Genomic DNA, 22,146 nt, shown 5'->3' with positions numbered 1-22,146 from the left:
CGCGACGTTCGCTCGAGGCGCACCGCCGCCGCTCCAGCCACAGACGCCGGCGAGCCCTGGCACGACCACCCCCAGGCTGGCCATGGCCCACTGACCACGCACGACACCACCACCACGCCCACGCCCACGCCCGCCGCTGCCCGACCGCCTGCGCGCTGCCCTGCCGCCGCTGCCCTGCCGCTCCCCCTGCGCCGCCGCCCCGGCCATGACGCAGCTCTTCAGCTCCTCGACCAACGCCGCCATGACGGAGAAGCGCACCTTCTCCGGCAACCCGCTGTCCACCAACAAGCCCGTCAACGCCAAGGACGGCCAGGTCTCGCAGCGTATCAAGAACTTCTTCCGCATCAACAGCAGCGCCGACCCGCGCAAGCACTCGGACGAGGTCAATGGCACCCACACCCCCAAGAGCGAGAAGACGGGCTCGCGCCACTCGCGCTTCCTGCCGCACATCTCCCGCAACCGCTCGACCACCGTCACGAGCGAGGGCAACCCGCTCGACGACGCCGTGTCGCCGACCGCCCATGCCAACCCCTACTTCCAGCACCAGGGGCCCCCCGCCCTGCGCCACCACAACGAGGGTAGCGTGCCCTCCACCCCGCCCGACACGCCCGGTATACCAACCACCAAGGTCGACGCCGTCAGCGGCGTGAACGACCAGGCCACTGCCGCCGGGAAGGAGGAGCTGGCGCGGAAACTGCGAAGGGTCGCGTCCGCACCCAATGCGCAGGGCCTCTTCTCCTCGGGCAAGTCCGCAGAACGGCCACAGACCGCAGAGTTGGCCAAGCAGCCGGTCCTGCTGCATCCCAATTCCTCGACGCTTAGCATGGTCGAGACCGCACAGCACGACAACGACCACTTGTCTCCTATAGACGTGTCCAAGGGCATTCCCACCCCCGGCCAGATCCGCCAGTCAGTGGCTTTCCGGAGAACATACAGCTCCAACTCGATCAAGGTCCGCAACGTAGAAGTCGGACCGGGCAGCTTCGACAAGATCAAGCTGATCGGCAAGGGCGACGTTGGCAAGGTGTACTTGGTGCGAGAGAAGAAGTCAAGTCGGCTTTATGCCATGAAGGGTGAGTGCGATTGGTTGACCGAGGCGGGCGATACTAACTATCTACAGTGCTAAGCAAGAAAGAGATGATTAAACGTAACAAGATTAAGCGTGCATTGGCCGAGCAGGAGATTCTGGCCACCAGCAACCACCCCTTTATTGTTACCCTGTACCATTCGTTCCAGTCGGAAGACCACCTCTATCTTTGCATGGAATACTGCAGTGGTGGCGAGTTCTTCAGGGCACTCCAAACCCGACCGAACAAGTGCGTGGACGAGGATGCAGCGCGCTTCTATGCAGCCGAGGTTACGGCTGCATTGGAATATCTGCATCTCATGGGCTTCATTTATCGTGACCTGAAACCCGAGAGTACGTTTGTCCACCCCGAAACGGAATCCAACGCTAATAACCTCAGACATTCTCCTGCACCAGTCTGGTCACATCATGTTGTCCGACTTCGATCTGTCGAAACAGTCAGAACCCGGCGGTCGCCCGACGATGATCCTCAGCGGCCGCAACGGCACTTCTTCGAGCAACCTGCCAACGATAGACACGAAGTCGTGTATCAACAACTTCCGTACAAATTCGTTTGTCGGGACGGAGGAGTACATTGCTCCCGAGGTAATCAAGGGCTGCGGACACACTAGTGCTGTCGATTGGTGGACGTTGGGTATCTTAATCTACGAGATGCTGTACGGAACAACCCCTTTCAAGGGCAAGAACCGCAACGCAACGTTTGCCAATATCTTGAGGGACGAGGTGCCCTTCCCCGAGGGCTCTGGCGCACCGCCGGTCTCCAAGTAAGTAAAGTGTAGTTGTCTCTAGGGAAATGCTAACAACAAGAAGCCTCTGCAAGTCGCTCATTCGCAAACTTCTCATCAAGGACGAGACTCGACGACTCGGATCTCGCGCTGGAGCGTCTGACATCAAGACGGCACCTTTCTTCCGCACTACACAATGGGCGCTGCTCCGTCACTCGAAGCCCCCCATTATTCCCCATCAAGGCCATGGCATCGAGACACCCAACTTCAGAAATGTCAAGGAGAGCCAGAGTGTTGATATTGGTGTGACGAAGATCAAAGGTGTACCACTGGACTCTGGTCTTGCGACTCCGATGGGCGAGATAGCGGATCCTTTTGAAGAGTTCAACAGTGTTACCCTACACCACGATGGCGATGACCACAGCCACGCGGTGACGGATCATGAGCACCTCGCGCAACAGAACTCGGGATCGAGGTAGTACTAGTCGTGTTTCGAGACAGGCCTGCATTTAGTTTCTACATTGCGACAGGGGAGGCGCTCTGATGCGTTTCTCAGCTGCACTCATTTACTACAGCTGATAGACATCGGAATCTTCTCACGCAACGGCGTTTGTTGGAGCATTTACCGCAGACGGTTCAGGCAGACGAGAGTCGCTGGGCGTCGTGTAAAATTCGTTGGCGTTGGTATTTATTAAGAGCGTTCATTGTTAGTCGATTTCCTTACAGTCAAGGACTAGTCACGGTGGACTTATTAGCCGCAGGGGGAGTGTGTTGTGCACGGCAGATAGCAATAGCAGGCATAAGATGCATCGCGGGTTTTGTGAACGAGTGATGTATGGTCGTCGTCCACAGCGCCAAGAAACGCGAGTCAAGCCATCGGAAGAACGTCGCGACTTCCCCGCGCCCCGAGTCGCGTTGCGTGCCGCGACAATCAACACCGCAGCCACACAGTACGCGAACAGTCCGCGCCCGTCCAGCATGGCCGACACGCACAACTTCCACGCCTCCACGGCGTCGCACCAGGGCGGCTTCGACGACGACGAGACGCTGTCCCCGCTCGAACAAGAGGTTCTCGACGAATACGCGCGTCTGCTCGGCAACCTCAACGACGTAGGTCCCTCTCTGTCACTGCACCTACACCACTACACCACTACATCCCCCCTCTCTGTCGCCGCACACTACACCCCCCCTCCTCCGTCACTGCACCCCCAACCCCTCCCTGCACAAGCCAGTGACTGACCCGCCCCACCGCACAGATGAGCACTCTCCTCAGCGACCTCAGCGACCAGCCCAGCGCGGCGATTCTCGACGGCCTGCGCGGGCTCGAGCGCAAGACGAGTCTGGTTTTCACGCTGCTGAAGGCGAGTGTGTATAGTATTGTGCTGAATCAGCAGATTCAGGATAATGGGCATGAGGCGGAGGGGGAGGGGGAGGGGCAGGGGGAAGAGGGGTGGGCGGGGTAGTGGGGGGTGGTGGGAGAGAATAGAGGGGATTGTGCTGGGCAGCGGGTGTGGGACTGCAGGACGACGTGGTGGTTGAGGCGAGGACAGACACGAGACTACAGGGCGACGTGGTGGTCGAGCCAGAGACAGACACGAGACTACAGGACGATGTGGTCGTCCAGACGAGAACTGCAGACACGAGACTACAGGACGATATGATACCCCGGAAGTAGATGTATAATACAGATTTCTACAATGCAAATGCGACACGACTCCGCCATGCTCCGTCTAGTGCTACATCGGTTCATATGGCACACACAGCATGCGCGCAGCCCTGCACCCAGGCCGGTTCCACGTGAGGGTGCTTCGTGCTCGGCGCTCGGTGCTCAGTACTCAGTACTTAGACTCAGCACTCAGCACTCTGTACTCAGATTCAGACTCAGACTCAGACTCAGTGCACGCTGCCGCCGTAGTAGACCTTGCGAGCGTCGACCAGCTTCTTGCCGCGGGCGCGTGCTATCTCGTCGGGCAGGCGCTGCTCGGTCAGGGCTTCCCAGGTGGCCTTGATGACGTTCATCTTGTTGCGCGAGCGCGGGGTGCGGGCAGCGAGGTCCTGCAGGCCGGCGGCGCGGGCCATTTCGAAGATCAGGTGCTGGGTGCGCAGACCGAAGCCTGGGGGGGTTAGCGGGCAGAAACATGGCAGCAGGGAGTGTGGCTTACCGGGCGGGCGGGCGAAGAGCTGGACCTTGGTGGCGCCGACCTTGCGCTCCAGGTCGCCAAAGGTGGTGCGGTTCTCGTAGCGCGGCACGGGCTTCATGTTGCGGATGGCCGACATGACGCTCTGCTTGCGGCCCTCCTCGGGCTCGACGCTCTTGCCCTCGCCGACGCCGAGCAGGCCGTCCTGGTTACCCGCAATGGTCAGATAGTACATGCTGCGGATCTTGCCCATGCGCGTCTGGTTGGTGACGCCGTGGGCGACGAGCGTCTTGGTGCGGATCTTCCGCAGCTGCGGCTTGCCCCAGCCCATGTACTGCAGCAGGCGCTGCTCGCGCGGGTCCTCCTCCTGCTCGTCGCCGGAGCGGCGCGTCTGGCGGGCCATGCGGTTCTCGAGGCGCGGCAGGTCGGGCGCGATGATGGAGTGGCGCGGGTCGGCCAGGGCGGCCAGCACGGCCGGGTTCTTGCTGGTGTACGACGAGCGCGGGTCGAGGGCGGCCTGGGTCAGGGCGGCCTCCATGGCCTCCTGCAGCTGCGCCTCCTGGGCGGGGTCCAGCTGGCCCTCGGGGATGCCGTCGGGGTACATCTTGGCGAGCTGCTCCGACGCGACGCGGGCCATGTTGGCGCTGCGCTCGTACTCGTTGGCCGGCCGCTTGGTGATCTTGCCGGGCAGGTCGGCGCCCGTCAGCTTCTCGGCGTGGTCCGTCACGGGGTCGACCTCGGCCATGGTGTCGGCGTACGGCAGCCGCCAGCGGTCGGAGCGCGGCGCGCCCTGCGTGTAGAGGTCGCGCGGGTCGATGGCCGCCTCGGCCGCGCGGATGGCCGCCAGCTGCGCGGGCGTGTACTGCTGCTCCAGCAGCCGCATCTCGGCCGCGTCGTACGGCGGCGCCTCGCCCGCCGCCAGCTCGTCCAGCTGCTGCAGCTCAGACGCCTTGAGCGATGCGTAGTGCGGCCGCCGCCGGCGCGCTGCGTGGGCCGCCGATGCGTGGAAGGCGCGGGTGCTGGAGGCTGCTGGGGCGCTGGCCGTCGCTCGCGCGAAGAGGCATCGCGCGGGCCGGCAGACGCTCATTGTGCGGGCCGCCGTGGCAATTGGGCCCGGAGGGAGTGCGGGGGCGCGGGGGGCGGGCGGCTGCGGTGCTGCGGTGCGCGGTGCGTCGCTGCGGGTGCGCTGCGGGTGCTCTGGTGGTGCGGTGCGTCTCTGCGTGCTGCCGTCCGGCCTGCGGTGAAGTTCGACCCTAGCCAGCCCGTGCGGCAAAAGTTGCGCCCGCCAATCGCCGCCATGCCCTTCTCGGTGACTAAAGTGAACGACAACTTTTCTGCGAGCACCGCGCTGCATGTTCCCCTGCGCGCTGCCACGACTGCTGCGGACGCTTGGGACTAGCCGGCGCCTTCTACACACAGCACGATCCGGCATGGCTTCAGCGCCCGACAGCGCCGCCCCGCGCGCCGCCAACGGCGCAAAGCGGCTCTTCGAGACGCCCTTGAGGAGCGAGGAAGGGCCCCGCGGGAGCTACCGCTTCAAGAACAAGAGGATGCGCAACGGCCATGCCGTCGGCAGCCAGATCCTGCAGACAAACGGCAGCACCGAAGAAGTGCTGCTGCAAGACGTCACGGCCCTGGTCCAGAAACTCCACCTGGAGCGGCCCGGCACAGACACTGCGGTAGCACTCCCTGAGAAGCTCAGCGAAATCGAAGTGACCATCAGGGAGCTGTCGTCCACCGGCGACGGTCTTGGCTTCCAAGAGGGCTCCGACTCGGACCAGGTGTATGCCGTGCCCTTCACAGCGCCGGGCGACACCGTCACAGCCAAGATCTTCAAGCACTTCGAGAAGGAGAAGTACTCCATGGCCGACTTCGTCAAGGTCAGCAAGCCTTCCCCGAGCCGCGACGACTCGCTCGTCAAGTGTCCGTACTTCTCCAAGTGTTCTGGGTGCCAGTTCCAGATGCTCCCCTACGACTACCAGCTCCAGCACAAGAAGTCCATTGTCGAGCGCGCGTACAAGAACTTCTCCAATCTGCCACCCCATCTCATCCCCACCATCGGCGACACCATCGGCTCACCGCTCCAGTATGGATATCGCACCAAGCTCACGCCTCACTTTGACGGGCCTCCAGATTCGCGGCGCAGCGATGGGCGTAATGGCATCAAGCGCTCCTTCCAAGAGGTCCCCGCCATTGGCTTCATGAGGAAAGGAACGCGCATCACCATGGACATTGAGGATTGCCCCATTGGCACCGACGCCGTCCGGGCAGGCAACAAGCGCGAGCGCAAACGAGTCGTCGACACACTGTCGTCCTTCCACAAAGGCGCCACCATTCTCCTCCGCGAGAACACCCAAAGAATCCCCAAAGACACACACGACCCTGCCGTCGAAAAGGAAGACGCCGACGCAGTAGACGAGGACAGAGGCACGCACATCCACCGCAAAACATGCGTGACGGATCCCAATGCGCGAACAACCGAATACATCGACGACTTCCAGTTCGTCAATCCCGCGGGCTCCTTCTTCCAGAACAACAACTCGATCCTCCCCCCCTTCACACAGTACATCCGCGAGCACATCCTGCCCCAGGACCCCGGGCACAAGATCCGCCACCTCATCGACGCATACTCCGGGTCTGGCCTGTTCACCATCACGCTCAGCGCGCTGTTCACAAGCAGTCTGGGCATCGACGTGAGCTCGTCGAGCATCAAGTCGGCGACCGAGAACGCGGCACTCAACGGCCTGACACCCGACCGCGCCCGCTTCATCGCCGCCGACGCGAGCCAGTTGTTCGCGTCCATTACCTCGCCTGCCGACGAGACGGTCGTCATGCTCGATCCGCCGCGCAAGGGCTGCGATGAGTCGTTTCTGCGCCAGCTGGTGCAGTACCGGCCCGCGCGGGTCGTGTACGTGAGCTGCAACGTGCACACGCAGGCACGCGATATCGGGGTGCTGGTTGGGGGGATGAAAGGCGTTGACGGGGGGTGTGGAGTCGGAGAGGGCTGCTACGAGCTGGAGTCACTGCGAGGCTTTGACTTCTTCCCGCAAACGGGGCACGTCGAGGGCGTTGCTGTGCTCAAGAGGAAGGAGTCAACAAAAGTGGAAAAAGAGACAGGGCAGAGTGGTGGCTCGTAGATGTGGTCTTGGCATACTGTACTCGAGAGCTACTTCGTCAATGGTGCGCCGCCCATGTATGGCCAGCAGCCATTTATTCACTGTCACGGTTGATATGGCCGCGGCGTGCCGACAGAGACTGGGATTGAGTAAATTGTATCTTAGATTGAATGCAGTTATCGCTCCCAGGCTCACCACACTTCTCAACTGGCACGGCCACATTCTCAAGCTCAAATATTTAGGTACTGCCCGGCCCACCCAGTAGTGCAAATCGTCGGACGATGCTGGGGCCGATCTCATCGTACTCCGCCTTAGTATGGCAGTAACTTCTGAACTCGGGCGTTTGGCCAAGCAAAGATCCACCAAACCATGGGCCGTGTCTTTGCCTCTTGTGTGTAATGACCTGTACGTCCAGACCGCCGCTCTTGGCGCCTCCGCTGCGTGCTTCCGAAGCCTTGATGCGCGCGTCAACCAAGTGCCTGATGTCGCGCTGCAGGCGGCGACCAAAGTCCTTGTACAAAGTGGAACCGCCGGACAGAACAATGTTCTTGTACAATCCTCTTCGTACATCGATGGGCGAGGTCTGGATGACATTGTCGACGATGGTGGGGAGGGGAGTGAGGAAGTCGGACGAGTAGATCTCGGGGTTGAAGAAGATCTCAGGGGCAAGGAAGCGTTCGTAGCCGACGTCGACCGTCGTCGTCTTTCCGTTCGCGTACGTGACCGTGTGCTGCTTGAACCTGTCGTCGGATTCGCGATCGTAGCGCGCGAACTCCTTGACTATGTCTGGGCAGACGTAGCAGTACTCCTCCTTGATGCGCTCAGCAGTGGCAAGAGAGGAGTCTGCCTCTCCACGCTCTCGGAGCAGCGATTGCACAAATTGCGTGATGTCGCGACCAGCAATTGGCACGCTCTTGATCGACGAGCCAATGACGTAGCCTTCGGCGACAGGAATAACGTGGGTGACACCGGCGCCGGAATCGATGACAGTTCCGGTCAGCGATCGGTCCTGAACCTTGGAGCTGGTCCAGGAGGCGGCGAGGGCGAGGACAGCCTGCACAGCGATGTACAGGCCAGCGACGTTGAACGACTCGAACATGATCTCGGCAGTGGCCTCGCGGTTCTCCGGGGGGTTCAGTGGCTATATTGGCGTCAGCTCAGGCGTGCTGGACGGCACGGCGGGCGGGCTCACAGGCTCAGTCAGGAGGAAGTGGTGATCCTCGGGCTCGACGCGGAGGTACTTGAAGATGGAGTTGGACCAGAAGCGCTCCATGAGATCCTGCCGGGGGTTAGCACAGCACGCAGGCCAGAACTGGTCGCATGCATACCCAGTTGTCGATTTGACCATGGCGGATGGGGTAGTTGATGCCATAGCCGGAGCCTGCGGCGGCCGAGAGAGCTTCGTCGCCGATGAAGAAGTCCAGGTCCTCGGTGCCACGCTTCCCGGACAGGTGGCCGCCGGGGCCCGCGCCGCCGGTCAGGTACGAGGGCTTGTTTGCAACGGCAGGGCGGCCGGAGCCGGAGCTGCCGCCGCCGCCTGTTGGGCCACGCGTGGCTATGGCGGTGGGGAAGACGAAGGAGGGGGAGTCGTTGCCGGCGAAACCTAGAGCAGGCTGTTACTATGGGCGGTACCAGGCACAGGCGGGCGTCTCATACCGAGCTTCGAGTATCCCGTACCGCTGCAGTCACCCGTCAGTACTCAATCGCACGCATCGCCCGGACTCTGGAGCTTACTTGTCCATGACAACGGCGGGGGTTTGGGACGCCATCGTGGGTATGTGGGGAGGGCTGCTCGTGCGCTCGGGCTGTAGGGAGGGAGGGGCCCGCTGGCAGTTCTTCGCGTGCGCAGAGGGGGCGGCGGGTGCAGTAGTGCGGTGGTGGTCGTGGGATGAGGTTGCAGTGTGTGGGTAGCTGCGCAGCTGCTCCGAATCAGGCACCGCCGCGCCAAGGGCGGAGCGGAGCCTGGTGGCGGGGAACCTGAGCGGGCCCTGAGCTCGACACCGGCATGCTCGTGCCTTCCTGTCTCAGGTTATAGAGCCAATGCCATGCCCTTCGCGCCGCAACGAGTGCCCGTTTGCTGCACGGCCAGAGACGCTCGCGGGGAAGGAGCTGCCGTCAACACTGCCAACGCGGCCGCACCATTGACTTCTCCTAGACCGTACTGACCACCAGCGCACCCACATCGCTCACCACCACGCCGCCCCACAGCGGAAGCCTCCCAGCGCGGATACAACTTTCATTAATCGTCATTCTTCTCTCCTCCTACTCTCACGTGCCGTTCATCTTTTACCTACGCCCTCCTCAATTCCGACCTAGCACTGCCTCTCATGAGCACCTGACCTCCTCACTTACAACAGCACGCCAGACACACTCACTTGCTAGCTACCAGAGCTCTGCCTTAAAGTCGCGTCTTAGCCAGACTTACTGAAATCTGGGTCCGCGATTACAGAACTTGCGTCGACACTTCCCCTTTGCCAAGGATATGTCGACTCCCAATGGGCACTTCAATGGGGCCATGCCTGCTGAGCCAGTCTCGCGGAGAGCGACACGTAGCCCGCCGCCCGCCGACGAAGTATGCGCAATATATGTCCATGCTGGCGCTGGATATCACAGCCATCAGAACGAGCGGATTCACCTGGAAGCTTGCAACGAGTAGGTGCTCGAATCGACGGTCCTGCCGGGCTGCTGGAGAAGACGGCTGACGAAAGGTAGTGCTGCTGCCATTGGAATGTGCATCATGAAGAACGGCGGCTCCGCGGTAGATGCTGTAGAAGCTGCCATCAAGTTGCTCGAGGACCGGGAGATCACCAACGCTGGCTACGGAAGCAACCTCGCCATGGACGGAGTGGTAGAATGTGACGCATCGATCGTGGACCACTTTGGCCGCAGTGGCGCGGTCGGCGCCGTAGCTCGTGCGTACAAGCGGACACCTGCAACGTAGACACTGACGAGGCCAGAGATCAAAAACCCCATCTCATTAGCACGGCTTGTCTACGAGCATACTAGTAAGACGTTGACCCTGCGACGCGTTCCACCAAATCTTCTTTGCGCCCAGGGAGCGACTGAGTTTGCCGCGGAACTAGGCATGCCCGTCCTTCCCCATGATGCGCTTGTTTCTCCGGCTGCAAAAGAACGGTGGCTTCGTTGGAGAGCCGATCTAAAGAATGCTGAACGTAAGGCGAGAAAATCAGGCCAACATCCGTTTTGCTACCGACTTCGAGCCGATGTCGCACCTGAAGACGAAATCGACCAAAGCCAAAGCCGACAAACACACACTTGCACCTTACTTCGAGGCTACCCTTCTCTCCTACAGTCGCCCTCGCCGGAGCCGTCAGACGACTTGTTGTATCGCTTGACCGAACATGCTTCAAGCACTGCGTCTGAGCCCACACCACCTTCTGGACTCTCTTCCAGTTCATGGGCCACTGGCGAGCGGATTCCAACTCCGGACACGGCAGTCCCATCACCGGTGCCTGATGACTCCGGTCCACCATTGATTGCGGAGTCCTCGCATAGCGCTTTCATCAACAGTACTCAGAAGGTGCCCACACTCGGCCAGTATAGAGCGACTCGGACCAGTTCGTCTACACAGATCATCGAAGACGACGAGATGGAAGACGTGTCCCGTCTATCTGTGAACGGCTTTGCGCGCAAGGCTTGGGCTGATGGCTCAGGTGAAGAGTCCGATTCAGTCGCAAGCTCTGCAACAATTAACGCTCCTCCATACCCAACATTGTCCGCAGGAGGATTCAACAACGATGCCGACATTCCTCTGACCGAGAACTTGCCAGCAAGTATCAAGAATACCCTGAGCTTCGCGAATCACAACAGCCCTTCGAATCCGCTTCCCAATCCGTCTGCTCCAGAAAAGACCAAGTCAACAGTGCCAGCCTCGTCAACACCGTCATCAGAGGCGGAGAAACCGGATCACATCACAGATACTGTTGGTGCGATTGCCATAGACAGTTGGGGGCGTATTGCCTGTGGTGCATCATCCGGTGGTATCGGCATGAAGTACCGTGGTCGTGTAGGACCCGCAGCTCTCGTCGGCGTAGGTGCAGCAGTTATCCCGCTCGATCCTGACGACAGCGAACAAGCTTCTGTTGCAACCGTGACCAGTGGCACAGGCGAGCACATGGCCACGACCATGGCAGCGACGACATGTGCGGAGCGACTATACCAGAGCGTGAAGAAAGAGAAAGGTGGTGAGTATGCGGAGGTGACCGAGGATGAAGCGCTCAGATCGATGATCGAGAATGAGTTCATGGGTCATGCCAGCGTCAAACACAGCAACTCGGCTGGGGCTATTGGCGTTTTGGGTGTGAAAAAAACGCGCACTGGCATAATGCTCTTCTACGGCCACAACACGGACTCGTTTGCCCTTGCATCCATGTCATCTGATGATGATGTACCCAAGTGTACCATGTCCCGCGGCAGCGGTAATGGACAGATTGCTCAAGGTGGTCGCATCATGTCATACAGGGCTCGTAAAAGGACAAAGGTCATGCCACGCCGCCGGCAAGTTGGGTAGCCTGGCATGAGCCTGTGTTTTCACGAGCGTTCACCTTAACTCACAGAGCAAATTTGCCTACGTCGAATGTCTTGTTCGGAGGTACGACTTTCTTCGACGTCCGTGTCACGACTCCCGACGTCGGCCTTGACGGATTCAGTTCTATACCCTATATATTGCGTTTGTATTTTCCATGTTTCAGCCGCCACGGCAGCCTCCTGGTCTACAGCAAGCACCTAGAGGTCTGCTAAATGGATCACGGGATCTAACTCGTCTTTTCCTAAAAAAATACCAACCTCATTCAAAGATCTTGTGTGTCTGGAATTCGCGCATGTTGACATACTTCGAGGGGTTCGATTGCGTCAGCCGGCTATATCGGTATTTACTCCGCACGTGCAACATCTCATGCAGGATGGCGAGCTTCAACTACATAATCACAACACGAACAATTAGTAAACACATACAAGTTTACAAAGCAACAACATAAAACGAGTGAAGTCTTCCTCCTAGCCAACGTCACCACCCCAATTCCAAGTTCTTGCCTTGCTCCAGTTGCTGGCCATATTACCACAAAATCAAGTCGAACACCTAACATAAACAAACGAATCATGGCTTCGAAGCTCATCGCCGTCGTTGCTGGTGTCGGTGCCGGAACGGGCGCCTCGGTTGCGCGCAAGTTTGCGAAATCATACCCCGTCGTGCTCCTCGCACGTAAACCAGAGAACTTTGAGTCGCTTGCCAAGGAGATTAATGAATCGGGCGGCAGAGCCTTTGGTGTCTCCACGGATGTCTCCTCTCAGGACAGCCTCCAGAAAGCTCTCGGCGCGATTAAGAAAGAGTTTGGTGACGACGTCGGTGCCGCCGCAGCCATATTCAATGCTAGCGGTGGGTTCCTGCGCAAACCGTTTCTTGAAATCGACGCTTCGGTGTTCGAGCAGTCCCTCAGCGTCTCAGCCCTCGGAGGCGTCTTCTTCTCGCAGACTTTCCTGCCCCTGTTGCTCAAGGGCAAGGAGGCAGGGGGCCAGTACCCGCCCACCCTGGTCTTCACGGGTGCAACAGCAAGTGTCAAGAGCAGTGCCCAGCTCGCAAGCTTCTCGACGGGGAAGTGGGCGCTGAGAGCCTTGAGCCAGAGTCTTGCGAAGGAGTTTGGACCCCAGGGCGTCCATGTGGCTCATGCGATCATTGATGGTGTGATCGACATCCCCAGGACGAAGGAATGGCTGAAGGACTTGGGGCCAGAGGCCAAGTTGAGCGCTGATGGGGTGAGTGACTTTCCTATCTAGCAGGTATTCGGAAGAGAAGCTGACAGTGACGGCAGATTGCGGATGATTACTGGTACTTGCACACACAACCAGTAACGAATTTCACGTGGGAGTTGGATACGAGGCCTGCGATTGAGAAGTGGTAGTTGTGCCACTCTATACGCTCGGGGCATGGAGGTAGAGCAAGCTTCTATGTAGTTCGACGACGTCGAGGCATACTTTTTAACTAATTGGTCGCTTCATTGGTTGTTGTCCTTTTTTCTATCTTCATAATTCGTCTCGTCGTGGAACACATGCCCAATCAGGCCATGCCTGCTCTGCCAACCTGGATCATTTCACCGGTCAACCTGTCGTCGCTCCGTAGCACTGGCCAGCTTGTGCCGTCTGCCTTGGCGAGCGTCATCTCCAGCTTGGTGCCTAGAATCCTGAATTTACTCTCCTCTGGCTTGATGCCGGCGTACAATGGGAACTTGGTGTTGTAGCGCTTGCTGTCGGACGTGCGGAGATCGAGGTTGACATGATCGGGCTGGAAATCGATGATCGCGTGTGCTTTGTCGATCTTTTTCAAGTAGAGAGAAGCGGTAACAGTCGCAGCAGTCTGGTAGAAATCATGGCTGTCGGGTTGTTAGTTCAGGATGGCTCTGGTGGGTTGCACGTCGACGTACCGGACTGTGTCGACCTTCTCCTCCTCGCCCTCCTTCTTCGCTTTCCCGACGAACAAATGCCTGTCCTTGGTCTTGCAGCCCTCCATGCTCATGAACTGGTCAAACTCCAGCACTCTCCGCTTGCAGCAGCTGTACCCTTTGCTTCCCTCGTGGAAGATGGGCACTCCGGGGTGGTGCACACAGCTCTCGCCCTCCCTGCTTCCGCCCTTGAACGTCTCACCGCAGCCCTTTCTCCTGCAGGTCATGCCCTCCTTCAATGGCGTGTTCGGGTCATCGTCCTCAGACTCGGGAGCGGGGGCAGGGGTGGCAGTTCGCGGCGTTGCCTGCGCAGCGGGGAGACGAGGTGCAGGGGCCGGCAGCGACTCTGACAGCGATCCAAGATTGACTGAGGTGCCATTGGGAACATCAGGCGTCTCGACCTTCTCGGGCTCGGGCGTGTCGTCGACATCGGAGTGCTGTCCCTTAGCGCAGGGCTCGATGGCAAGGAACTCGTCAAAGGTCAGGACGCGCGGTTTGCAGCATTTCCAGCCTGTACATGCAGGTCAGCTTAGCGCTCTGCGTGGCAGCTTCCGGGATTCGCACCTTTCTGCCCCTCGTGGAAGACAGGCGGGCCAGGATGATAGAGGCATTCCTCATCCTCGTTCTCGTACGTCTTCCCGCAGCCCTTGTGAACGCACTTTTTCGCCATGGTCTTGGACTGTGCTTGGGATCTAATGAGCGGGTTTGCAGGTGCCTGCGTCGCAGCGTGTGCTGGTGGTTTCTCAAGATTTGTGCTCAGACTCGGAATATTCTGGAAGCAGAGCTCACCGCTGGCCGATGTCATCGGTGCTTATCGATTGCGGCTTTCCGCTTTGGTCCTTCCACACCCCTCGCATATCCTCTACCATTGCTTGCTGCATCGACCAGCCATGTTCCGTGCTTCGTCTCGTCTGCGGGATTGCCGCATTACCTTCTTCACGCGCAGTCCCTGCGGTCTTTGTGACACCGCGAAAGCGGTCGTGCAGAGCGTGAACAAGGCAAGACCATTACAGTATCAGGAGATCAATGTCATGGAGCCGGGCCACGAGAAGTGGAAGCATGTGTACGAGTTTGATACACCGGTGGTAAGCTGGCTTTGAAGTTGTTTGACCATCGAGTACCTGAGTGGTCTTCTAGATCCACATCGACAAGGCGAGCGCCCCCGAAACGACCACCTCATCACTGAAGCTCATGCATCGCTTCAAGGAGGAAGACGTGACCAGGTTAATGGACGAGGCGGAGCGATTGTAGCTTTTGGAGCTCCCATTCAGATTAGAAACGACCTCAAGCAAGCTTCTTCCAGATGTAGTATCAAGTTTCATGGGTTTAATGTGCCTGAGGGGAGTCATCAGGGGACCTGACCATTTGGCAGTGAACCACGCCCTGCGCCCTGTATGGACCTCGGGCGATGTATGTACACTAGCGCGGATAAGATGTGGGGAAGGTGCACTTGTGGAGGGGTGACAGCACCTCCGAAGCATGACGGCCTTGCCCTTAAGAAGGACGTTCTGCTCGAGGCTTACACTTCACACACTTGCCTCTAATCTCAGACACAAAAGTTTAGCTTTGCGCCCATTCTCAAGCGTCCGAACCATGAATTCACTCCAAGAAGCAAGCACCATCTACAAGGCCTTCAAGAAAGAAGGCCCGGCGTTTGGAGGATGGCAGGTGAGAGGGTTCATATTATTACTTACACAGCGAGTACTAATACTATTGATCAGATGCTGCCTGGGACAAACCACTCTCGAGCGATTGCGCGTTCAGGCGTCGACTGGGTTTGTGTTGACTGTGAACATGGTAATATCGACGGTAGGTGTAAGCCATCGCTGCATTGGTTCTTCCACTAAGTTTGAGCAGATGGAGAGATGCACGAAGCTGTCATTGCCATAGCACGCGAGGGTGTCAGTCCCATTGTTCGTATCGCTGCCAATGAGGCTTGGATGGTCAAACGTAAGTATAGTTTTATACATGATTTCATGGGCAGCACACGGAATGGTCCTGCCTTGGAGTGCGCACGCATTAGAAGACGTCGAGTCTACATGGGAAAATGACATGCTAGAGGAGGGCTGACTAAAGCACAGGTGCTCTTGATGCTGGCGCCCACGGCGTGATAGTACCCTTGATTTACACAGTAGAGGATGCGAAACGTCTCGTGAGTTCCGCAAAATTCCCGCCCGAAGGCAATCGAGGCTTTGGGTCGCCATTCTCGCCTCATGCGTTCACTGGCGAGGCACTCACCGAGTACCTCACGAACGCCAATTCCTCACTCCAGACGATTGTGCAAATCGAAACAAAGTCAGCCTTTGAGTCTGTTCAGGAGATTGCTGCAATCCCTGGCGTCGATTGCTTGCTCATCGGACCGTTCGACTTAGGCAACAACCTCGGCCGACCGATCCTGGGAGAGATGCATCAGGAGTTGAAGGATGCTATCGAGAAGATCAAAGATGCAGCACATGCAGAAGGCAAGAAAGTAGGCATCTATTGCACAGATGGCCAACAGGCTCAAGGTTATGCACAGAGGGGATTCGACTTCATCAGCGTATGCACCGATTTTCCTGCCATTACTGCGGCGTTCGCAGATTCTCTTAAGACGGCGAAGGGAGAATCCACCGGCAACGACAGCGGTCGTGTGAAGGGTTACGATGGACGGTAGTGGCCGCGTATGTCCATAGCTCTATTGGTGCACGTTGTGCGACGTTTAGCTTCTCGAGCCCCATTCCATAGATCACGTTCGCCTTCATTCCTTCACGATCGGTCTGCTTCAATCTGTCAATAGTATGATGGGTATTTGTGCCGGTGACTGTGCACATGTTCTATCTCCAGTACAGACCAATCGCCATGATACTTTCAGTTACTCTGTTCGCTCTTGTTCAACTATCGCGTGCCTCGCAACTTGGAGATGAGCCCGAGTACTTCAGTCGACGACAAGTCCGACGCACAACACAGAGTTCAGGCCTACATGATCTCTCTGCACGGTTGGCTACGGGTGAGCCGAAGAAAATACCACCATGGTGGCAGCGGCCCAACACCGATAACGGGGAAATGAACGCCCTCACAGGACAACAACTGTACCCCAGTGGAGACGAGAATGGCGATTATAGCAACGACAAAGAGGGAAGTAGCACTGGTGGCAGTGTTTGTCGAATCAAGCAATGTCAGAGCAGTGGAGTTTTGAGCAAGTATCACTGTGGGCAGCACGCGCGGTGCCTACGGGACTATTGCCAGTGCGACTTTGGATGGAAACCAGTAAACGACACACCTACAGCTCGAGGATGGAGTGGGCTCGAGGCGCTTACTGTATGGGTTGACGCACAAAACCTAGGATGTACTGAGCGCTGCAACAGTTTGTCTTGTGTGGAGGTTCCACAGATTACAGGATGTTTTGACAGCCAAGTAACACACGAAAGCAAAAACTACGATGGGTCGACCCAGGACCCAAGCACAGAGGGTCTAGCAACCGATTTCCTGGACCTGGGGGCTATTAAGGCCCCATCAGCAGATGTCGATATCGGCGATTAGACAGACAGAACACGGTATCGTGCTTGTACATTCGCCAGTACCAAGAGCAATGTAAGGACTGGTGCACGAAATGGCAGGTCCTGCTGGACAAGAGTACTGAGACGGCGAATTGGTTGGACGCGACACGACCAGCTTGAATGCACAGTGTTGCGTGATGTTCAGCAGGATTTGTGGGTCGCTTTAGACAAGTCCATGGTCGTGTAGAAATGATAGCTTGGCTTGCTGGAATAAATGCTTGCTTTGGTCCTCGGATTTCTCGCCGCTCCTCTCTGTGGCACTTTGGTCGAGAGCCATTCTGGTAAGGGGGATTGACAGCAAGGAATGCTGCTCGTTGAGCAATAACTGCGAGGGTCTCTATAGTGTCGACAGTGGTCAGAGCCTGCTGGAAGTTTCCCCGTGATGGATGCTCCCAGGACACGGCCGCACCATCTCGTTTGCGGCAGCGTTTCCCGCTCCAGAATCCACCACGCCACGATCTAAACGGTGGACCCACTGCATTGACACAGCACACCTTCACGAATGTTCGAAACATGAGCAGGCAAATGCTTATTTTTAGCTAGCTGGCTGTGGGATGTATTGGCCGCGTCAGTGTGTCGGGGCATCTGACAGCAGCGAAACATGTGAGGTGGAAAACAGCGCGAGACAGCTGCATTGAGTTGCTGTCGATTGCGGGAACGGGGCTGGGGAAAAGAAATTGCACGGCGGGTGATGAGTCGCTCCCGAGGGCAAGCCCGAGAAGACCCAGCAGAAACGATCATGACATCAAAAGACGTGCTCCGGGGCCGCGTCTCCATAGAAACATGGCTGGAGTCTGCTGCAGTGCAACCGGCGGCTGGGGAGCGGTGGCGGGCGACCACGACAGCACGCCAGCTGCTGAGCAGTCTGCGCAACGCGTCCGCACCACCGCAGCCAGCAGCCAGCAGCAGACGAGCCAATCTTAGCCGATACGGCGCGCAATTCAACAGAAACCTCGCGTAAACTGACGTCTGGCCTGCGAGTGGAAGGGATGTGCGGGCACGGAGCATGCTATTCTCGGCGTTGGGGGGCTAGCAGGGGCGCGGCCGACTTGTGCAGCTAGCGCGGCCAGGCGTTGCAGCGGTTGCCCGTGGCGCTGGCCAGCCAGGGGTTTGTTGTGCGGCGCTGGGCGAGTACGCGTCGCTACATAAAGTGCGCAGGCCCGGGGCGAAGACTGACTTCCACCTGCCATTGCTCTCAGACCTCTGCCGTCTACGCCTGTCGTTAATCCACCGCACTCGTTAATTTCCAAAACGCCCCCACAGTCTCCAAGATGCGCACCGCCTTTGCTGTCACTGCTTTCGTCGCTGCGGCCTTTGCCCAGTCTGTACGTACTGCCCGCGCCTGCCTGCGCCTGCTCGCACCTGCCTGCTCATGCTAACACCGCGCAGTCGTCGGTCGACCCCTTCCCGCAGACCACCTTCCTCCAGCAGACCAACTCGCTGGGCGTCGTGACAGGCCAGCCCGCTGCCGCCACCTCGCAGCCCGCCGCCGACTCTGTCATCCCCGTGCAGCCGTCCGCTGACACCAACGTCGGCGTGCCCGCCTCCATCCCGGCCGTGGCCCCTGGCATCTACACCGTCCCCGTCCTCGGTGGCAATGTCACCCGCAGCGTCGTCGTCAGCGCCAACAACTCGACCACCATTGTGCTGAACGAGCCCACCTCCGGCTCGGCCGCCTCCAACAGCGCCGGCGCCACCGCCACCGGCTCTGGTGCCTCTGGCTCTGGTGCTTCTGGTTCGCGCACTGGCGCCTCGGGCTCCGGCGCCTCGTCCACTGCCTCTGGCACTGGCGCCGCGAACTCGGCCGGCGCCGCCGCCAACCTCAAGGTTGCCGCCGGTTCCCTCGTCGGGTTCGGTGCCTTCGTCGCTGCTTTCTTGTAAGCCTGTGGTAGCGTCAAGCTTTTGACGTTGCACGTCGCGGCCACGGCGCACTGCATCGCGCAGCCGTCGTGCACCCACTCCACGCCTGCCGCGTGGCTTTGGCTTTTTTGCTTGTTCACACAGGGCTGTCACTTGACGCCCCACTGTCCTTAAGATACCTTGGGTTTGCATTGCATCGCCTGGCAATCGGCGCCGGTTAGCACCATTGCCTGGGCATTAGGTCCCAGTTGGGACCGGAAGTAATAGTAATCGCTCATCTCGCCGCTGATGGAGCGTTGGAGGATGATTGGATGCCATACGAAACGTACTATTGTCGCAAGACTGAATGAAAACAATCCATCACCCATGACTCGTTCTCTCGTTCCTCTCTGTCCGTCACTTGTCGTGCATGAACACCCCGCTGCAGCCGCCACCCACCAACAACTCCAGCATTCCTGTCCCCCTCACAACATGACGCAATATCCCAAACGCATCTCCTCACTTCCTTACACGGATTCTCCGAATCCTCTCCAGACTCTCGACATCTGGCTTCCCCGCCCGCTCGAGCAGTCTGATCCGACGTCCTCGACATGGATCGTGTAAGCTCGAGGCTCGCCTCCTTGTGTAGCCAATGGTAGTACTGATGCTGCACGAACAGCTACATCCACGGCGGCGCCTGGCGCGACCCAACCCAAGACTCTCGCTGCATTGAGCCCACGCTCTCGTGCCTCCTCAAGTCGCACTCCACCACCCTCGCCAAGATCGCAGGCATAGCCTCCCTCAACTACCGCCTCTCGCCATACCCCTCACACCCCACGGCCCCAAGCGCGCCCTCCGACGCATCCCGCAACGCAGCGCACCCGGACCACGTGCGCGACGTTGCCCGCGCGCTGCGATGGCTCGCAGACGAATACGGCATGAAGGCCTGGGTCGGCGCAGGCCACAGCTGCGGCGCAACACTGCTGCTGCAATACGCAGCCGGCATTGGTCTCTCGGATGACGACAAGGCGCACACGCTCGGCGGGCCAGACGGACTCGTGCTGCTGTGCGGCATATACAACGTGCCGCTGCTGCTGCAGAACCACAATCCGCCCGCGTGCCCCGAGCACATCTCGAGAATCTACCACGAGTTTGTTGGTGCGGCGTTCGGCCACGACGCCGCCGTGTACCGCTCTGTGTCGCCTGTTGCGGGGCGCTATGGCACGCAGCAGTGGCCGAACGGGAAGCTGATGGTGCTGGCGCATAGCTATGAGGACGAGCTGATTGAGCGGCAGCAGCGGGATGTCATGTGCGTCGCGCTCGATCGAGAGGGGTGGAGCATCGTTATGGAAGTGGGCGATGGGGAGGCTGAAGTTGGGGAGGGGAGCAGGGTGCTGGAGGTCAGGGACTTGAAGGGCGGGCACGATTGGATCTGGGAGGATGGAGAGCAGGTCGCGATGTTGTTGGCAGACGTTGTGGAAAGGCTGGTGAAATAATCGCTTCTGCGGATACAAAATGGAGTGCGATTGCATGCATGTATCGCTCGCTTTTTCAAGAAACGTCTGTGATGAATCAATGCTTGGCTTATACTGACTTTTGCTAATGGTACAGCATGTATAATGTACAATGGTGCCGTTCCCTGCTCGACAATCTTCACATCGGGAAACCAGTTTACCTGTTCAGCCTCTGATCCATGACCTTGTTGATTTCATCTTGAACGCTTTTTGTGCCATCTTCGGCATTCTTCACAACTCCAGTAGACTTCTGCGAGCCTCCCGATACCAGCTTTGACGCAGTTGTCTTGGATGTTTCGTTCACCTTTCCATATACGGCCATCGCGCTCGCAATCATGCCACCAATGTCACCAACGTTGCCGGGTACAATCACGCTCGTGCCCTCCTTGGCCAGATTGCCAAAAGCGTCGACGTACTTCTCGGCAACCTGCAGCGAGATGGCGTTCTGCGCTGCATCCTGTCCCTGTTCGATGGCCTGTGCAACGGCGTCAATGCCCTTTGCGGTAGCCTGCGACTTCAGTATGATAGCCTCGGCCTCTCCGCTTGCCAAGTTGATTTGCTCAGCCCTCAGCGCCTCAGAAGCGAGGATAACGGACTGCTTCTTTCCCTCAGCAATATTGATAGCAGACTGTCTCTGGCCTTCAGACTCGAGAATTTCCGCGCGCTTTGATCGTTCGGCGGTGACTTGACGATGCATGGCTTCGACGACAGGCTCGGGGGCATGGATATCGCGGATCTCGTAACGCAGGCAGGTGACGCCCCAGTCTTGGGCAGCCTCGTTGATAGCGGCAGTGATGTTGGCGTTCAGATTGGCGCGCTCCTTCAGTACGTGATCGAGCGAGAGCTGACCAATCTCGGATCGCATCGTCGTCTGCGCAAGCTGAGAAATGGCGTATTCGGCGTCCTCGACACCGTAGCTAGCAGATGTTATTACGAATTCCTACCAACGCATGTTGACCAGACTTACCTTGCCTTGTAGGCGTCAAACACTCTGGTGTATAGCACACCGTCAAGCTCTAACGTGACGTTGTCCGCTGTGATGGCGCTCTGGCTTGGAATCTCGATCGCGTTCTCTTTGAGGCTCTTGACATAGGCTATCCGATCGATGAAGGGGATCAATATAGCCAGACCAGGCTCCAAGATGCGGTTGAACTTTCCCATGCGCTCGACGATCCATGCCGTCTGCTGCGGGACGAACCGCACGACAGTGTTCGTTGGTAGCCGCTTATGTGACCCAAAATACGAGGGAGGCCCAGCCTGAGAGTTGAGCTGTCCGAGGTTGAAGATGCTGGCGGGGCTCGAGGATGAGGCGGACTGCGAGTTTAGCTGCGAGAAGTGGCGCGTAGAAGGTGCGTTCAAGAGCGCAGCCAGCGGTGCTGTTCTTGAAGCGAGCGGTTTTGAGCTTCGAAGTAAGCTGGAAGCCGTGGAGGCTACCAACCTGTTGCGCGACGCCATCATTGGGTTTGAGGCGAGTGGTGGACAACGGACACGCGCAGCTCTCCCGGAGTTCCAAAGCAGATCGGCGACACCAGCGAAGAAAGCGCCGACATGACATAACCATTCAACGTGCATTGCTCTTGTAAGCTTATTCCACCCTTACGTCTCTTACGGCGCATGTCCATAATTACACATAACGATGCTCATATATATTCATCAAGGCCTCCATTACAAATGACCTGCTTCGATGCTGTGGTAAGGCGGATGTTTCCATCGTTCCTACCTATGCATTTACTTGG

At 58.4% G+C, this 22,146-nt stretch overlaps 14 protein-coding genes across 14 annotated transcripts; 10 read left to right on the top strand and 4 right to left on the bottom strand.

The window, feature by feature from the left end:
- The first annotated feature begins 117 nt into the window (after positions 1-117).
- C7974DRAFT_402928 (serine/threonine-protein kinase-like protein nrc-2) lies at positions 118-2,702 on the top strand. Its single transcript, XM_046142772.1, has 4 exons — positions 118-1,073; positions 1,121-1,420; positions 1,467-1,851; positions 1,898-2,702. Exons 1-4 carry the CDS (start codon positions 206-208, stop codon positions 2,289-2,291), a joined length of 1,947 nt encoding a protein of 648 aa, XP_045992567.1. The 5' UTR covers positions 118-205; the 3' UTR covers positions 2,292-2,702.
- Positions 2,703-2,790: 88 nt separating this feature from the next.
- C7974DRAFT_417144 (DASH complex subunit Dad3-domain-containing protein) lies at positions 2,791-3,275 on the top strand (the record flags this gene model as incomplete). The annotated part of the gene is made up of 2 exons (XM_046144047.1): positions 2,791-2,922; positions 3,069-3,275. 2 exons carry the CDS (start codon positions 2,791-2,793, stop codon positions 3,273-3,275), a joined length of 339 nt encoding a protein of 112 aa, XP_045992566.1.
- Positions 3,276-3,495: 220 nt separating this feature from the next.
- Positions 3,496-4,861, bottom strand: C7974DRAFT_402926 (37S ribosomal protein-like protein S5). Its single transcript, XM_046142771.1, has 2 exons — positions 3,975-4,861; positions 3,496-3,926 (listed from the first exon to the last, which is right to left on the bottom strand). Exons 1-2 carry the CDS (start codon positions 4,831-4,833, stop codon positions 3,706-3,708), a joined length of 1,080 nt encoding a protein of 359 aa, XP_045992565.1. The 5' UTR covers positions 4,834-4,861; the 3' UTR covers positions 3,496-3,705.
- A 165-nt stretch (positions 4,862-5,026) lies between these two features.
- C7974DRAFT_56202 (tRNAmethyltransferase-like protein) lies at positions 5,027-7,234 on the top strand. Its single transcript, XM_046146863.1, has one exon. It carries the CDS (start codon positions 5,303-5,305, stop codon positions 7,085-7,087), a length of 1,785 nt encoding a protein of 594 aa, XP_045992564.1. The 5' UTR covers positions 5,027-5,302; the 3' UTR covers positions 7,088-7,234.
- Positions 7,196-8,960, bottom strand: C7974DRAFT_56184 (actin-related protein-like protein 3). Its single transcript, XM_046146862.1, has 5 exons — positions 8,801-8,960; positions 8,723-8,745; positions 8,395-8,669; positions 8,259-8,345; positions 7,196-8,207 (listed from the first exon to the last, which is right to left on the bottom strand). Exons 1-5 carry the CDS (start codon positions 8,833-8,835, stop codon positions 7,305-7,307), a joined length of 1,323 nt encoding a protein of 440 aa, XP_045992563.1. The 5' UTR covers positions 8,836-8,960; the 3' UTR covers positions 7,196-7,304.
- A 621-nt stretch (positions 8,961-9,581) lies between these two features.
- On the top strand, positions 9,582-11,597 carry C7974DRAFT_436894 (nucleophile aminohydrolase; the record flags this gene model as incomplete). Its single annotated transcript, XM_046145158.1, has 3 exons — positions 9,582-9,718; positions 9,779-9,978; positions 10,024-11,597. The coding sequence occupies 3 exons, from the start codon at positions 9,582-9,584 to the stop codon at positions 11,595-11,597; spliced, it is 1,911 nt and encodes a 636-aa protein (XP_045992562.1).
- Positions 11,598-11,984: 387 nt separating this feature from the next.
- C7974DRAFT_56165 (uncharacterized protein) lies at positions 11,985-13,208 on the top strand. Its single transcript, XM_046146861.1, has 2 exons — positions 11,985-12,838; positions 12,895-13,208. The coding sequence occupies exons 1-2, from the start codon at positions 12,185-12,187 to the stop codon at positions 12,982-12,984; spliced, it is 744 nt and encodes a 247-aa protein (XP_045992561.1). The 5' UTR covers positions 11,985-12,184; the 3' UTR covers positions 12,985-13,208.
- Positions 13,140-14,191, bottom strand: C7974DRAFT_320741 (HSP20-like chaperone; the record flags this gene model as incomplete). Its single annotated transcript, XM_046138765.1, has 3 exons — positions 13,140-13,452; positions 13,504-14,032; positions 14,086-14,191. 3 exons carry the CDS (start codon positions 14,189-14,191, stop codon positions 13,140-13,142), a joined length of 948 nt encoding a protein of 315 aa, XP_045992560.1.
- Positions 14,192-14,411: 220 nt separating this feature from the next.
- On the top strand, positions 14,412-14,772 carry C7974DRAFT_417137 (uncharacterized protein; the record flags this gene model as incomplete). Its single annotated transcript, XM_046144046.1, has 2 exons — positions 14,412-14,606; positions 14,659-14,772. The coding sequence occupies 2 exons, from the start codon at positions 14,412-14,414 to the stop codon at positions 14,770-14,772; spliced, it is 309 nt and encodes a 102-aa protein (XP_045992559.1).
- A 342-nt stretch (positions 14,773-15,114) lies between these two features.
- Positions 15,115-16,174, top strand: C7974DRAFT_436891 (Pyruvate/Phosphoenolpyruvate kinase-like domain-containing protein; the record flags this gene model as incomplete). The annotated part of the gene is made up of 4 exons (XM_046145157.1): positions 15,115-15,189; positions 15,243-15,330; positions 15,379-15,471; positions 15,603-16,174. The coding sequence occupies 4 exons, from the start codon at positions 15,115-15,117 to the stop codon at positions 16,172-16,174; spliced, it is 828 nt and encodes a 275-aa protein (XP_045992558.1).
- On the top strand, positions 16,112-17,278 carry C7974DRAFT_56132 (uncharacterized protein). The gene has a single exon (XM_046146860.1). The coding sequence runs from the start codon at positions 16,330-16,332 to the stop codon at positions 17,038-17,040; it is 711 nt and encodes a 236-aa protein (XP_045992557.1). The 5' UTR covers positions 16,112-16,329; the 3' UTR covers positions 17,041-17,278.
- A 1,050-nt stretch (positions 17,279-18,328) lies between these two features.
- Positions 18,329-18,938, top strand: C7974DRAFT_417135 (uncharacterized protein; the record flags this gene model as incomplete). Its single annotated transcript, XM_046144045.1, has 2 exons — positions 18,329-18,382; positions 18,447-18,938. 2 exons carry the CDS (start codon positions 18,329-18,331, stop codon positions 18,936-18,938), a joined length of 546 nt encoding a protein of 181 aa, XP_045992556.1.
- Positions 18,939-19,388: 450 nt separating this feature from the next.
- C7974DRAFT_436890 (Alpha/Beta hydrolase protein) lies at positions 19,389-20,392 on the top strand (the record flags this gene model as incomplete). Its single annotated transcript, XM_046145156.1, has 2 exons — positions 19,389-19,516; positions 19,576-20,392. 2 exons carry the CDS (start codon positions 19,389-19,391, stop codon positions 20,390-20,392), a joined length of 945 nt encoding a protein of 314 aa, XP_045992555.1.
- A 175-nt stretch (positions 20,393-20,567) lies between these two features.
- Positions 20,568-21,865, bottom strand: C7974DRAFT_436889 (uncharacterized protein; the record flags this gene model as incomplete). The annotated part of the gene is made up of 2 exons (XM_046145155.1): positions 20,568-21,327; positions 21,378-21,865. The coding sequence occupies 2 exons, from the start codon at positions 21,863-21,865 to the stop codon at positions 20,568-20,570; spliced, it is 1,248 nt and encodes a 415-aa protein (XP_045992554.1).
- Positions 21,866-22,146: the final 281 nt, after the last annotated feature.

This window comes from Boeremia exigua (genome assembly GCF_020726555.1).
Source record: "Boeremia exigua strain MPI-SDFR-AT-0100 chromosome Unknown C7974scaffold_12, whole genome shotgun sequence".
NCBI classification, from domain to species: domain Eukaryota; kingdom Fungi; phylum Ascomycota; class Dothideomycetes; order Pleosporales; family Didymellaceae; genus Boeremia; species Boeremia exigua.
Note: the sequence above shows the minus strand (reverse complement) of the source record. Positions and strands in the feature narration are given on the sequence as shown.